Source organism: Chamaea fasciata, unplaced genomic scaffold (genome assembly GCF_029207755.1).
Source record: "Chamaea fasciata isolate MVZ Bird 193981 ecotype frontalis unplaced genomic scaffold, bChaFas1.0.hap1 SCAF_8, whole genome shotgun sequence".
Classification (NCBI taxonomy): domain Eukaryota; kingdom Metazoa; phylum Chordata; class Aves; order Passeriformes; family Sylviidae; genus Chamaea; species Chamaea fasciata.
In genome coordinates, this window is record NW_027094093.1 from 31,998,607 (window position 1) to 32,014,194 (window position 15,588).

The 15,588-nt window shown below is 38.4% G+C and overlaps 1 protein-coding gene across 10 annotated transcripts in view; it reads right to left on the minus strand.

The window, feature by feature from the left end:
• Nucleotides 1–15,588, minus strand: part of NCKAP5 (NCK associated protein 5) — a 376,987-nt gene that overhangs the window by 39,602 nt on the left and 321,797 nt on the right. For 9 of the 10 annotated variants that reach the window (XM_066190349.1, XM_066190348.1, XM_066190347.1 and 6 more), the window contains 2 exons: nt 15,151–15,328; nt 10,924–11,002 (listed from right to left, as the gene is read on the minus strand). In XM_066190349.1, the coding sequence (XP_066046446.1) occupies nt 10,924–11,002; nt 15,151–15,328 (257 nt within the window). The remainder of the gene's footprint in view (nt 1–10,923; nt 11,003–15,150; nt 15,329–15,588) is intronic. The other variant, XM_066190353.1, reaches the window with a different exon arrangement.

Consider the following 15,588-nt stretch of genomic DNA (forward strand, 5'->3'; position numbering starts at 1 on the left):
TAAATTTGCTGCTTGACACCTCTGTAAATACAAAGGTGTACATGCAGTTTTCCATCCAGGGAAGTCCCACAACCAATGGCACCTGGAATTATCTCTCTTCTATTATGCTGTTGAATTTTCTTTCTCAAAATCTACTCACTGTTCTCAGGAGACAGGATATTAGGAATAGATACTACTTTAGTCCTGATAGAAAAGATATATTGAGACTTATAATTTGTTTGAAGAGCAGCTTGAAGCTCTGTATAAAAGGCAATTAAATGAAGACCGGGTGCAGCCTGGCTGTCAACGAGGCCAGCCTAGAAACTCTTTGGGGAGCTATTCCTTTTTTCTGGCTGTATATCCCCAAAGCCTTACAACTTTGCAACTATCTTTGAGAAAGTTACAGATAGATGAGTAACAGCTGAGAAGAAGGAGAAGTCCTCACATCTCAAGCAAGGTGTGAATCCAAGGTAAGCAACAGGCCTGCTGCAATGCAGGAATGCAGCATTCCCAGGCTTTTTTCACTGAGCAAAGCCTACTGCTTCCCTCAGAACCCTGAAATGTGAAGGTTGGGAGCCAGCAATTGCACGGTCTCGGGAACATCTTCCTGGGGATGGCTCATTCGAGGTGTGGATGGATGCTCCCTTTCTAACATGAAAGGCACATCCCAGCTCTCAGAAATCCTGCCTGTAAATAGCAAAGCCCAAGACAGGAAGGTTTGTTATTTACCCAGGTGCTAAGGGCTGCCTCAGCCATGCCTCTTCCATGTACCCACAGGCCTTTATCTCTCTTACTTCATGCCCCAGTTCTTCATATTAAAACACAGAGCTAATCCCAGTTCTCCATCACTGGAGTGTTGCCATGAGGGTAAAGAACGTAAATGTTTGGCAGTCAGAGCACAACCAACCTGCAATCCCTGCCGTGAATAATGCTTGTGCAGAGATACCTCCACGCAGCTTGTCTGGAGGTTGTTCAGGAATTACCAGCAAGCTGCAAAACACCCATAAGAAACATCAAGATTGGGGTTTTGCTGGTATTGTTCGAAGCAGCTGGTTTATTTTAAGAATAACTGCATTAAACTACAGTTAGGGAAGTGGAGAGGTCACACTTAGCATCTCCGAGACACGGGCTGCACATGGTGCCCAGGGGAGCATTTGGCTGCTCCATGCAGGGCTTCTGTCCACTGATGACTGTGCTGGAGGCATTTAAGGATAACGGGGTGGAAGCACTGATTTACTTGCTGTTAAGGAACTCTCTTATAAATTGGAGTTTGATTTCACTCACATTGAGATACTTTCTTTGATTTTCTATTCCCAACAGATAGGACTAGGGATAGTGCTTTAAGCAAAAATGCTGTCTCTGGTAGACATGGACCAGTTTTCTAAGTGCATAGGAAGCTTTGGGTTTTGCAAATGCACTAGAGAATGTACTATATTTATTCTGTAACATCACTGCTTTTTGTTTGTTAGTAAAAAAAAATACTGAAATTAAAGCCACATGAATATTAGATGAAGCTTTAAATAATTTTTTAGTTTTGCCCTGCAGATGGCTTTACTTAAGGGTACTGCTAACAATCACTCAAAATATACACCTGAAAAAACCTGAAAAAATTGATTTTATTTCTTAATTTATGAAAACTTACTAACAGAGTGAGTGCACAAAGCTTTAAGTAACTTTTAGGTGCACTATAATCCTTCCATTCTGGTACCCAAGTTCAGCTACTCCAAACCAGTTGAATCAATGCAGAACTAACTGCAGGCAAGCAGGAGCTGGTAAGAAACCATCATGATTTGAAGCCAGCAGAAGGAACTGAGATTTTTTTTCAGGAATTCTGGTTTTTGCAAAAAATGCATGCCACGTTATGTGTACTACAAAAACACCATTAGGATGACAGCTTTGAAACAACATACTGCACTTCTCCTTGTTAAAGAAAAGAAGAAATTATTCATTGTAAATATATTGCTTGATTTCCTTTTCCTGTCCTAACAGTGAACTGTCCAAACAGTGAGAAATTGAGTTAATCTAGTATTAAAAACGATGCACTAATTGTATAGGAATTATTTCTCTCTTTGAATGATTTTTTGTAAGAGTTTGTTTTTCTATGATCTCCAATGACAACTAATTGCATAATAATATGTCAGCAATTCAGGTGTCAGACTGAAGACATGAATCAAAGCTCAAACTCAATTTAAAAAAAGCAACAAAATTAGGAATAGGCATCCTACCCTCAGAGTGAGAATCTGGAAAGGCATATGCCAATACAGCTCAAACTTAACTGATAATTCAGGTAAAAATGTGTTTTTCATAAAGGTATACTGGATTTCATTGTAGAAAAGGAGCATAAAGTCGCTGTGAGCACGGATGAAACATATTTAAAATAACACATCCTCACTAGAAATGCTTTCCAGTTGGCTCAGTTGTACTTCAGGTATATGAATTAATGGAAAATGCATGACTGAAGCTTCATACACGCATCCACAGATGGCCCTTGCCAGGAGCAAAAAAACATGTAAAGTAAAAAAGTTTCAAACAGAAGGACTCCTACTGCTGTAGAGAATACCAGTGTGTGCTATCCTGTAAAAGGGAGGATAATCAGGCACAGTCCTGATTTGAGTGATAAAAATTAATATAGATTGGGCTAGACTGTAAAGTACAGTAAATCAACACAGCAGCATTCTCTTCAGAGTGGCAGAACCCAGCCATCCTGTTTAATTGACATTTTAAGCCTGAATGAGACCAGCAGATTCTTAGTATCTTGAGTAATAATTAGACTGTATCCTATATATAATGCATAAAGAGACACACTTCTCATTCTAGTGATAAAATTTGGTATTTCTGGGAGAGTAGATGTAATGACAAAGAAGGAAATTAACAGCAAATCACTGTGGCTAAAAAGGAAGTGTTGATCCAAAATATTAATTCTCTCCACAGAGGGAAGACAAGCTAGACAGTAGGTTGCAGCTGAGCTGTAGAAGAATTGGCAATTAGACAAATGCTATGTGTACTATCTTTAAGGTAAAAAGAAATGATTTTTCTTTGCCAGACTCTGAAGAAGGTAAGCTGACATAAATTAGAAGACATTAATGGATGTTAGTTTCCTATTATTCACATTGGCAAGGTTCTCCATCATCTTCACGAAAATACAAGTATCAACTAGAAAAATGCACAGAAAGTTTCACTCTGTTATCATAGGCTACTCCAGACCATTGCTTCAAAATCAATCCCTGCAGCAATGCCCAAATGCCAAACAAGTCCAGAACACAGCACAGCTGACACTATTCATGCTGTTTCTAGTGCTCCAAACACACATAATGCCATTCCTCTCTCAGCTGTCTGTTCTGCAGTGTAGCTCGTTCACCTTCTCACCCATACAAAAACCACACACACAAAAAAAGCAGTCATTTATTTTAACAAAATTCCACTGAGAACATGCAGAGCTACTCAGCAGAAGGAAAGGATATTTAGTCAGCTTTATGCAAAAGTGTGAGTATTTCTGATGAGCAAGACCTGGAATGGTAATTAAGGCTGTTGCACACTGCCCTGGAAGGCCAACTCAACAGCAGGACCACACCACATCTTCAGCAACACAAATATTGCAGCACAGCAACATGGGACTGCTAAATGTTGTGTAAAGCCTCCCAAAGAAATGGCACACTGGTCAGGGGACAGATGCAGAACAATATCCTTGAAGATTTAGAAAACTTGTCTGATGAGGTCCCTGAGCAGGACTTCTACCCTAAGGGGATGTTTCTACACACGGGACAGTCAGTTGTTCTAGGAATGAACAACTACTAGTTGTTAAACCAGATATCCCATCAGTGATGACTTTTTAGCTGCTAAGGTTCAGAAAAGTACGTAAGCAACAGCCAAAGGTCATTTCAACGGTCTTGAAGGATCAGAAAATGAAGATTCTGGAGTAAAAAAGGGGAAGAATAGTGCTTGATAACTGCATGGAAATGTACATGATCTGGGGGTATTACATGGAGGCAGCAAATGGCATAAATTTAGAGGAACTGAGTGAGACATTTTGGTAAGTCAGAGTGCAAATGGAACTGCTTTTTATCCAGATGATATCAGTTCCGTTTGTGCACTTTCAAACATGCCTCCTGTCTGTACAGTAACACCATGGTAAATAAGATTGTGATGGTCTCTCACATCCTTCAGGACACTTGTGGCACTAGATTTTGAGGATTTTCTGTTTTGTTTTGATTTTTTTTTAATGAACAAGTTTGGATCCCAACATTTCTAGAGGTAAGCAATTTATTTTACTATTTATCAATTCATGATTGTTCTAGCAATTGGGAACCTAACCCTTTGGATTAACAGCCAAGCTGGAAGCTGGTTAGACACAGCAAGTGAGCAGATTTTTAAGTTATCTGCTATACTGAACTCCCATTTCAAGGTTCTAGCACACTTGCTAAGCAGTACAGCTAGCACGTACAGATCTAAGACCAAACTCTCAGCTTCCACATGCACACAGGGCTAGGGAAAACAGCTTTGTTATGATGTGCAAATAAATCCATGCATACTTGTACCATTGCTCATAGAGGGGGTACATGAAAAATCTAATCCCTTATCACAACTTGTATCAAAATGGAACATTTTGCAGATGTGAAATAGGAACAGACCCAGGCTGGAAATGGATTCAATAATAACTGGTTTTGCTTGATGACTTTTATAGACAACAATCTCACGTGTAGAGACTTCTAGGAATTCCACAGCTTTTCTGAGCGGTGATGGGGAAGGTAAAGCAAACAATTTTCCTTTATCTGAAAATGTGTAAATGAATAACAACTGCTATATCAGTGATGATTGCTAAATGGTTCTTAACTCCTATCAATGGCCTGATGAAAGGAATTAATGCTGACAGTGACAAATTGTTTTCTCAGGCATTGAGACTTCATGACAAGAGAGGATTTCTTTTGAGGTGAGAAGACACTATATCAGTTGAATATTGCTCTCCATTACAGGCATTGGAGGCACACAGTGATTTGCTGGGCATTTAAGCAAATTGTGGCTTATCCCTTTGCCCCTCCCCAGTGATGTGGATCATCTCTCCTTCCTGAATGCACAGGCTATAACACAGATAAGTTTGCTCACCATCTCTCCTCTCTCACTCATCCTGTTACATTTATCTTGGTAATCCATTACAGACCTCACGGAATCTGTCTCCAGGTTTTGAGGGTTCCTTAAAGTAAATGTGTTTGCTCAAATATATCAGACTTAATGGACATGATTTAGGATGATGCATGTCAAATTTAATGTATTTACCACATTAATCAGGTTTGTTTCCTTCACATCTATTTCAATTGCCCAAGAACGAGAAAACATTAATTTAACAGCTGTTTACTTAGTACCCCAGTAAAAGCACCCAGTTTTAGTAGTTCACATAATTGTGGACAAAACCAAGTGTTTGGTTTGGCAGAGGGAGGTGTCCAGTATTTTTTTTTTCTCTCATTGGAAACTTGGCACAAGCTTATTAAACAAGCAGAGGGACCGCTATTGTTTTCAGCAGGCTTTGGAATAAGGCATTGGATAATTTATATAACTAAGCACTAAGAGTATGTACATTAAATGGCCCATTCAGAAATGAAATGTGAAACATAATTTCTCAGTTCCAGTCTTCATCAGATTTAGATTTCAGAAAGAAACCAAGAGAAAAAGAAAAGGCAGATGGCACTGGAGCAAGGATCTGTTGATTAGAAATGGTTGTTGGTATGGATACAGAAAAGCTCTCAGTGATACTCTGGATTTGTGGTGAGCCCACACAAGCAGTACCACACAAGCAGTGTCCACCAGTTTCAAATGATGCAGGTGAACAAACATGAGGAGAAAGGTGAGAAAAGAAAATGGATCTGTTTGTGCGAAAAACCTACATAAGAACCAAGAAGAAAAGAGGAGCCAGAAACAAATTTATCTGGAGCACTGGAAAAAATGCAGGCCATTCTCATAGAAAATTCTGCTCATGAAGTGTGTTTTCTTATTATCATATATATAATTTCATAGTATGGCTACTGGGTGCTGAATAAAACAATATCAGAATACAAAAGCCAAGGTTATCATCTTTAGCATTTGATACGTCAATACAAATAATTGTAATGTTGAAATTTCATTTTAAGTGAAACCCACTTCTATCTGCAAAGTTACATGCTCTACCTTTGCTATCAGTATATCTGTAAAATTGCTATCCAGGAGCTGACAACTTATCTATAAAACTTGCTGTGAAGGACTTTCCTGGTTTCTACTGTAAATGGAGTTTGATCACTTTGCTGCATATAGAGCTTAAAAGGAGGGGATTTTAAAACACAATGAAACATACAAAATACTCACTGTACTCCATCTCTGGAACATGAAGTATCTAAGGGATTCAACCAAATGCTCCCAAAAGAAGACAAATCTCAAAAAGTTTCTTAAAAGAATCAAAAAAGTTTCTTCCTTTTTCTGACCAGATTGCCTTTAAATTACGCTGCAAAACCCTTCTGAAAGGTTGTTCTTGGAAAGCAGATGATAAAGCCTGCCATAAGACAGATGATTATCAAGAACTTTAATGGATTTGAGCACTGGGCTACAGCAGAGCTACAAAAGAATCCCTTGACCTCAGTGTGTGTTTCTGTTCTGGCACAAAGCACCAAAGTCTACAGTGCACTTTCAATGTTGCTTTGATAATGTGGAAGACCAACCCTCTACCTAGCCAGAGACTTTTCAAAACCCTTTTAAGTCTCTGAAGGCATTTGCTCTGTCTACAAGGTTCCCATTTAACACTGGATGAATCCATTTAGAGCAACTGACCTGGACCTCTAATGAAAATTTGACAAATATTAGTTGCAAGTCCTTCTTCAGAGTTTCAAGAATTCTGGCTACATTTATCTTCATAATCTTTGTCCAGCCCCGAATTTCACTTGAAATTCTCCAAATACACAACAGGGGTCAATGCACAGTTAGGTAATTTGTTTCCAGGAAATATGAATCTTTCTACTGTGGATTCTAACCGCAGCCTGCCTCAGGGATTTAACTCCTCACACAACTTCAGTAGGAAGGCAGTACCAATAACTCCCAGGTGTATTTTGGATTGCTGTGACCAATTCTCCTGTTATCAAGTATTTGGTCTCTAGAGAACCCACACGAAACTTCAGGTCTAATCAGATCGTTAAAATCTATTTTATTCTTACCAGTGATGTTATTTTGATGAAAAAATCTGCTGGAAGTGATGCCCCTGATGTCGAAACTCATCAGCCTTTTATTATACAATGAATCTGGCCTTCTAGCTCAGTGACATATGAAATATAACATTTGAAACCATAAAATTTCCAGTCCAATAAAACAATTCCTTCAGATGAACTGCCCAGGCTTCCATGTACTCCCTGAATTTCAGTGCTTTGGACCAGAAGTGTTTGATTCACTTATGTTGCTAAGGATGAAATGCCTGCTGGAAACCCACTATGAAAAATAAGCATATTCACACATAGAAATATCTGTAACAAAAAAAAAAAAAGAAATCCTCTTTCTTTTTATTGAAAGCTGAGTGTAAATTTAAGAAGACTTGAAACTTTCTCAGTCACTTCTCATCAGCCTATTTAAGCTGAGGCTGTGTTTTGTGTGAAGCTTGAGTATATCATTAGCAAAAAGCTTATTCCATTCTGACTTGCTCTTCTAGCATAATTTCACCCATTCGGGGTAACAGAAAAGGAAACTGGACCCAGAAGAATCATTATTGTGCAAATTTCAAACTGGAGTTTGATAAATCACCGAAGTGTTGCTGTCTGAGAAAATAGCACATTCAGTCTTTCCCTTCTGCCTCGGCAGAGGTTCATACCAACACTGAAGAATGATATGATTAATTACAACTGAATTTCCTGTTCATTACAGATATATTCCCAAAAAGAAAACAGCCTGTTAATTTGTGTATACCCAAAACCAGTGTTGCTGCATACCCAAGTATTCCCATGTGAAGCTCTCTGCAAGAATGAATTCTTCAGTAATTAGCATTTGTTTACTCGTGCCATGGATTTTTGACTTTTCCCTTGAAGCTGTTTATCAATGAAAATTCTGAATGCATTGTAATTAATATAATCACACTTTTCCAGGAGAAGTAGCTGCTAATTTGAAACAGCACTTGAAATATGAAATATTGAACTTTTAAACAAATGCTTTGTTCCTCTCATGATGTCAAATTATTACATTCTGTATGTAAAGGTGTCATCTGTAACTGTCTTGTAAGTTTTTGGGCCATTGTGACAATGGGGAAATTCAAGACAAATAATGACACTTCTACTCCCTTGAGGGGAACAGAATTCTTTTTCTTTGTAAAATGAAGGTGCCTTTTTTTTATGTTTACACGGGAACAATACTGTCAGGAGCTTGACACATCATCTGTGCATTCAATAAAGGAATTTTATTTATAGGAATACCTGAAGACCTTGCTGTACCTGTCTGAGCTGGGGAGTCTGTTATGACATGAAGGGGAAGTCAACCTTTTCATCATGTCCTTCCTCTTACTGGGTACTTTAGCATTTTCCACCTCATGTGTCTTCCAAAACACAACTACTTTATTGCAAAGGGATTGAGGGGAGAGCTCTGAGGATGACTGGACTTCATAGGGATGCTCATGGGTCCTCAGGTCTGCTGTCTGTGGGGGTGGGAGCACTGGCAGCATCTCTGCTGCCACGACCATGTTGGGCTTCCTCACTGACACTACATGTAGCAAAGGTTAGGGCGTAACATTTTAAAAGAACTTCCAAAATGGTTTAAATGTATTTTGAAAACCAATATTGCAATATAATGACTGCTTCACATGGAAATGGCAATGTGTTCCTGAGATATAAGTATATGAGGAGGGAAATTGAATGTAACTGGGCATTGTTGCTTTCTTTCAACTGAGCAAATCTGAAGAGCCAGCAAAATACTCAAATTGGTTTAGATCAGCAACTGACAATTAAAAACCTACCAACTGGTATTTTACACATTTTTTGATTCATCCCCAGGAGTCTCTCACTGTTAGAAGATGATGAACCACAATTGTCTCACATGACACCTACCTAGAAGACTGTTATTAGTATCTTGTTTACTGGTTAACTGGGCAGGACCACTATCAGTTTACTTGTTTGAGTGACAACTACGGAAACACGTGCTTTTCCTGCTGCATAAAAACCATTTTCCCTGCTTAATCATAGCCTTTCTACTATACATTCAGCTCTAAGTCTGTTTGATAAAGCCCAGTAGAATAAATGCATTAAAATACAGCTAAAAACCACAGTGAACTTTGTTTTCTGGGGAAACAAGGGGGGAATGGCCTTAAGCTGAGGGAGAGTGGATTTAGGAATTAGTAAGAAATTCTTTACTACAAGGGTGGCGAGGCTATGGAACAAGTTAGCGTGAGAAGCTTAGAGTTTCAGCAAGGAAAAAAGTCAGTATCTTTCTATAGGAACTTTTGGATCAGAAAAATGCCAGAAGCTCTGTCAAGGAATTTTAAAAGCATCTGACAACCTCCATAACCACTATGTTCTGTCAGAGACTCAGATTTGGTGTCTGTGGGAGGAGTAAAATATTAATACCCTCAAAAGCCACTAGAACTATATATTACAGGACCCAATAACAAATAAAATATCAAAATTTAGCAACTAGTCCTCAGCCACAACCACCAATTACACTGATGAACAACAAGGATGCTCTGGAGTCTTTTAATGAAAAAAATCCAAAACTATGGAAATAGCTGTTTTGGTTTATGTTTTGAATTTAAAAAATTTAGATTTAAAAAATTGAAACATGTCACATAATTCAAAGTAAAAGTTTTGAGGATTTTTTTGGGATGGAGGCAAAGTAATTATTTCAGCATGAGGAAAAATAATTTTGAACAATCTTAGGTGAGGTTTTCTCTGCTGGGCAATATCTGGTAACAAAAAATAAGCCCTTTATGCACAGCATGAGAGGCATGAATTTCTGTTTGCAGGGCTAGTGACAGAATGCCCTCAGAGCCTTACACTGCACAGTTCTTGTTATTCCGTTGCTGTCGTGGAGCCAGGTTATGGCTGAGTTCTCAGAGAGGGAAGAGTTTCAGGATCTTTCCTTCAGGTAACACAGCCAGAGTTTATTTGTCTGGATTTGGGACTGAAAGGGCTGTACAAGTCAATGAAGCATGCAAACATTTTCCTACTGCCCCCAAAAGAAATGTGTTTTGACATGATACCTCAGTTTGCACTTGCTGGGTTGGCAGTACCAGTGAAATGGAAGAGATTCTGGCAAAAATGGAAATCAGACTTTATCTTTTTTATGACATTTTTTACAGCAGTCTCTATCTGCAAAGGGAACTTGCTAAAGGTGAATCTTTCTTGCTCAGTTGGTTCCTTATATCGGTGAAACACTGCTCTAATACAAACTTTAGACTTCTGTTTTGTCCTCCATTGCCTATTATATATTTTTACATGTACTGAGATTAAAAATTAGTACATGCCAAGAGTGGATGGTACCACTCTTCTACAGCAAAGGCAACTTTATTTTCAATAACAGCTTTAAGGTCCTCCGAACAGACACCTGTTTGCTGTTCCTTGTGGTTTAGTTTATCACAACAATTATTCTGCTGTTTAAATTTTATTCTGAATTTCACTGATTCAAGGCCAGATGACAGAGTTACAGTATGTCAGTATTATTCCCACTGAAAGTGTCATGCACAACAGCCCTTATGCTAAGCCTCTGTATGTAACCCACCGTTCTTGGAGGCTGAAATGATCTCTCATAACCAGATCCCAAGGCCCTCCAGGCAAACACTGCATTGACCCACCATGTAATGCTATGTGCTCATCTCATGCATCTGATGAAATCTGGCTATCCAGGAGCTAAGTGAAGGCTAAAGCTGACATGAGGGGGCAAACAAACAAAGTAATGACAATCAAACGTCTTTTTTGCAAGAACTGAGAACAATAAAATCCAGTGTAAGATAGAATTTAGTACCTATCACATGACTCTGACATGTAGTCCTTGTCATGGCGTCCTCCTCTTCTTCTTGCAGGTTTTCTGTGACTACTTTAGCCTGTACACAGTGCAACAACAAAAGTGGAGAACATCTGTGACTCTGTATTTGTTGCTTCATAACAACTACAGAATGTTTTGCAGAAATAAATCACAGTAAAGTTACATGGCAGCTAAGGGTGGAATATATAACCTGTCATTCTATGAACGATATCTGACGATAACAACTTTAATTTCATTCAAAATCAAAATATGCAGCAATGAAAAATACCCTTGGAAGAAGCACTTCTTCAAAATAAAAAACTAATATACGGTGTGGTATCTCTCTAGTTCAGTTTGCAAACACTGAACTTTGGTGTTTTTATTTCCACCTCTGTTTAGAAGCATTTATTAGCTAGACAGAGAGAAAAAAAATCATTTAAGAACGCAGTGCATTCTAAGAGCCTGTATGTGATATTCAAGTTTGTGTTATTCAAATCCCTCAGATATTATAGGTTTTTTCAAAGATGTATCTTTGCCCTGTAATTCTGCACTCCTATTTCCCAGGTGCACAGATAATCTGAGTCGCTCCCTAGCACACAGTGAAATCCCTCTCCATCACGTGCCATCAGTGGCCACAATTCAGTTCCGAGGACATATTTTTCTGCCATGCTACATAAATCAAATAGGAATAAAGATACTTCCAGGGTGATGAGAGAAGAAAAGGCAGCACCACAGAAAAAAATTGCTTTCAGTATCTCAGGGATCTTAAATTATTTGCTAATCACTCTCTGCTGTTTTAAACTGCTTACAGCACGCTCACAATAAGAAGACCACATTTTGTAATCTAAACCACTGGAATTTATCATCATTTGCATGACATATCTTCCATCACAGTGTAAATCCTGCTTGCTGAAGCCCTGTTGACCTCTTGTGAGCAGCCCAAGCATGACACCAAAGACTTGCTCTCTAGATTTTTAAAAGTGCCTTTATCCTCTCTTAATCCTAAGGGATTTGATGACATCTTTTCTTTCTTACGAAGTGCCTCTCTTCAGGCTATGGAAAATGAGGAGGCGAGTGTTCACTTGGCATCCAGCTCCAGGTGGAAGAGTTTCTCACATTTGCAGAGTGCCTGGCCAAGTGCTGCTGTGACATTTCACAATATTGCAATAGATCCCTGGGTGTTCCCCAAACACACAGACTGCGCACACGGAGTGAGTGCCACACAAAACTACCGGTGTCTTGGGTTTGGTGCCACATTTCCACCTCACAAAGTGAAGCTCGTGGCTGTTTTAAATCACACAGGGCTGTAATAAAATCACAAAGATGAAATGAAGCAGCGCAGCACAAAAATGATCGTATCTCACTTTAAGCTCCAGCCAAGGACATGAAAAAGTACTGGAGAACGTGGAATATCCTTGGTGTAGGGCTAAAGTGTTAAGTATTTCTGCTGGCTGGCCTCTAGAGCAAAGTGCTTTTTTGATGAACACTAACGGGAAGTGTCTCCCTCTGAAGGTGAATGCACAAGGCCACCATTGGTGGAACATTGCTTTTTCCATAAATTCAGTGGCAGTCCAGCAATAACATTCTTTGCATGAACAGAAATTGGAGGTGAACGGTGCATATGTTATGGCATAATAGTGCCTCAAGCCTTTACCTGGCACATCATAGAAAAAGTGATTTAATCATCAAAAATTAAATAGCTTTTAAAGGGAAAAAATCTTGCTAGAAAATTTATGTTAGCAACTGTTCTGGCCAGGATTTAAAGCAGCAGTATATATCTGATAAGCAGTTTGGAAACACAGCAGCTTCCGCACTGAACCGTATGACTGAGTGCACTTTGCATTGTTCAGAAAAGAAGAGAAATCTTCCTGGTTTAGGGCTTTTCAAAAGATTTATGCTGTTTCCTCCAAAAGCATTAATTTTGTCTCTTTATGAGCAAAAAAAAAAAAAAAAAAATGCACAACAGGCCGTTCTACTGCATGGGACTGTTCTCAGTCACAGTTATCTCCCAGCCCTTTGCAATCTGCTTCAAAGCAAGCAGACACCAAAGAATAACTGGAAATGACAGTAATTAGATTCATGAACTTTGAATTTAAAGACTTTGCATTGTTTTTCTTTTAAAAGTTTGGAGGACAAGATGAAACACCACATATTGAGGAATCTTAAGGTATATCTCTTTCATAAGTTAGCATTAATAACTGTAAGCACACTTCAAATCTCGTTATTCTAGATGTCATCAGTCTTTTGGCACTAGATATTTCTTTCAGGAATTAAGTGCCACAGTAAACACAATATGAAACTCAAAAAAATGAAACATATAAATGTAACCTTATCTTCAAAAACCATACAAAAATACTTTGTTTCCCTGCTAACAAAAGACTGTATGGTGTAGCAGAAGTAATGCCTTTTCACCATGACTAACATGTCCTTAAAAACTAAACAGTATAATTAGCATTTCTCCATTATTTACATACATTAAGGACAGTCTTTGTAGTTCCTTCATAAAATGAAGTGTGTTTCTTTAAGATATACTTAAAAGACTTATTACTGCAGCATTTAGAAAGACTTCACCAAATGACAGACAAAAAGCACAGCAAATTATTGCAGCATTAGAAAATAATAAGTTAGAAAGAAATTGTAGGAGCAATGTGTAGAGTTTTTTGTACTTCTGTACAGTGAAGATATACCCTAAGCTGTCAGGACCATATTAAATGGGGCATAGTTAAACTGAGTGGCTCTGATAAGGGGCTCTGCTTTGCTATCTAAGTTCTAGATCAGCTGGATTGAATTTCCTGCATATTGCACATTTCCAGACTTTCATTCTCTCTCCTTCCTTTCAGTGACACTACAAGGACAGCCTTAGATATGCTTATAATTTGTGGTTTTATAATGCAGGAGACATCTACATTTTCAAAGAGATGATACCAGAGGAGTCAGGAGGAAAGTTTTCAAACACATTCATTTTGCATATGTTCCCTGTAAGTTTAAAAAAATGACCTTGCAGATGTTCTCAGCAAAGATATCTGTATTAAAGTTAAAAAAAAAGGAAAAAAAATTGCCTGAATTTGAAACTGTGTATGGAATGCCTTGACCTCAAGCATCCACAACACCAGCCCTAAGCTAAGAGGTTTTCAGCTCTCATTACAAAGCTTTTTGCAATATTCCCAGAGAATTTGTATTTCAGATTTCCCCAGATGAAATTGTTGTATGTGCTGCACTTCAGTACTCAGTTCTATCAAAACAACAAAAGTAACAGCCTCAGCTTCAGAGTAAATATTATATTTGGCACAAGCTTCCAGGCTGTTTGTCAAAATTGTGGTTATCGTTAATAATAATTGTAATCATATGGACAAGACAGGTATCTCAGGAATGAGGAAAGAATGCTATAGGGTTAAAGCATCTCTCTTCTCCTTGTGCTTGACTTTAAAACATCATGGGAAAGGCTCTTGCCAGGCAAGACACTGCTCATTAAATTCTAAGGTTAATTAAAAGAAGCTTCACCAGGAAGGGCACCCCTTCAGCCTGACTTTAGGTTACAATCCCAGACTCTGTGTGAACACCTCTCAATGCAGTAAAGTTAGTCCAGAACCAGACTCTAGCAGCTAAAAGAAAACAGGCTAATTTTTCTTTTACATTAAAACATTCCTCCTCTCTGAGTATATGAAATTATCAGGTACTGGTAGAACCTTATTGAAATATAAAACTAACTACAGGCCATTAACAGGGAGATTTTTAATGGCAAAAGTGAGACAGGTCCAATGTATGTTTTTGCGTTCGAACATTCCCTCTTAAGTGACAAGTATTCCCAAATGTGGTCAAATAATTTGCCTTTTCGACATCAGCAGTGCACTTTTTAGGCTTAATAACTCCTATAATGTTCAGAGGAATATTCTTTGCTGGTATGCAATTTTCAGGGAAAGGGGAAAAAATAATAATAAAAAAATGGTCCTATTATTTCATTCTACTACAGTACGACTGTCATTGTGCATGTATCTTCACTGGAACTGAATTGCCAGCAGAAGCAGTAGAATCTTCATGACTATCTGTATAATGTGGCCTTATAGCCAAGCTGCCCACTTTTGCATTAATTCACAATCCTCTAGCTACACAAAATCTTTCTATCTTATATATAAACACTTATTATCCTGTTTGCCTGCAATGGCAGTAAGAAACACATCCAGAAGTTAAAAAGAAGGTAATAATATTTCCATGTACTGAAGCACTTACCAGGGTCTGATTCTGCATTTCCATATCAGCTTTTGTGTTGCTGTTTTTCCTGTGGTTTCCTTGAGAGCTGATAGAGTTGCCGTGAAGAGAGGAGCCCTGGGAGCTGCCCTTCGACACACTCCTGTAGGAAACATTATTTGATCCACTTTCTGTCTGCTGAGCTGCTTTCTTATCAACTCTGCAGGTAGAGAGTGATTCCTCTGATAAATTGCATTGCCCTTCTTCAATCACTCTACTTTCCCATTCCTTTAATGCTTAAAGTAACCCCTCTGTATCTTTCTGTCTCTAGACCTTTGAGTGATAAATGTTTCTAACTAGCCTTGATCAAACCTGTCACTTGCAATTTCAGGTAGTATATCAATTTAGCCTTTCACACGTGATGATTTATATGATATTTGGGACTGCTGTGGGGCAAATGTGAACACACAATATACCAAC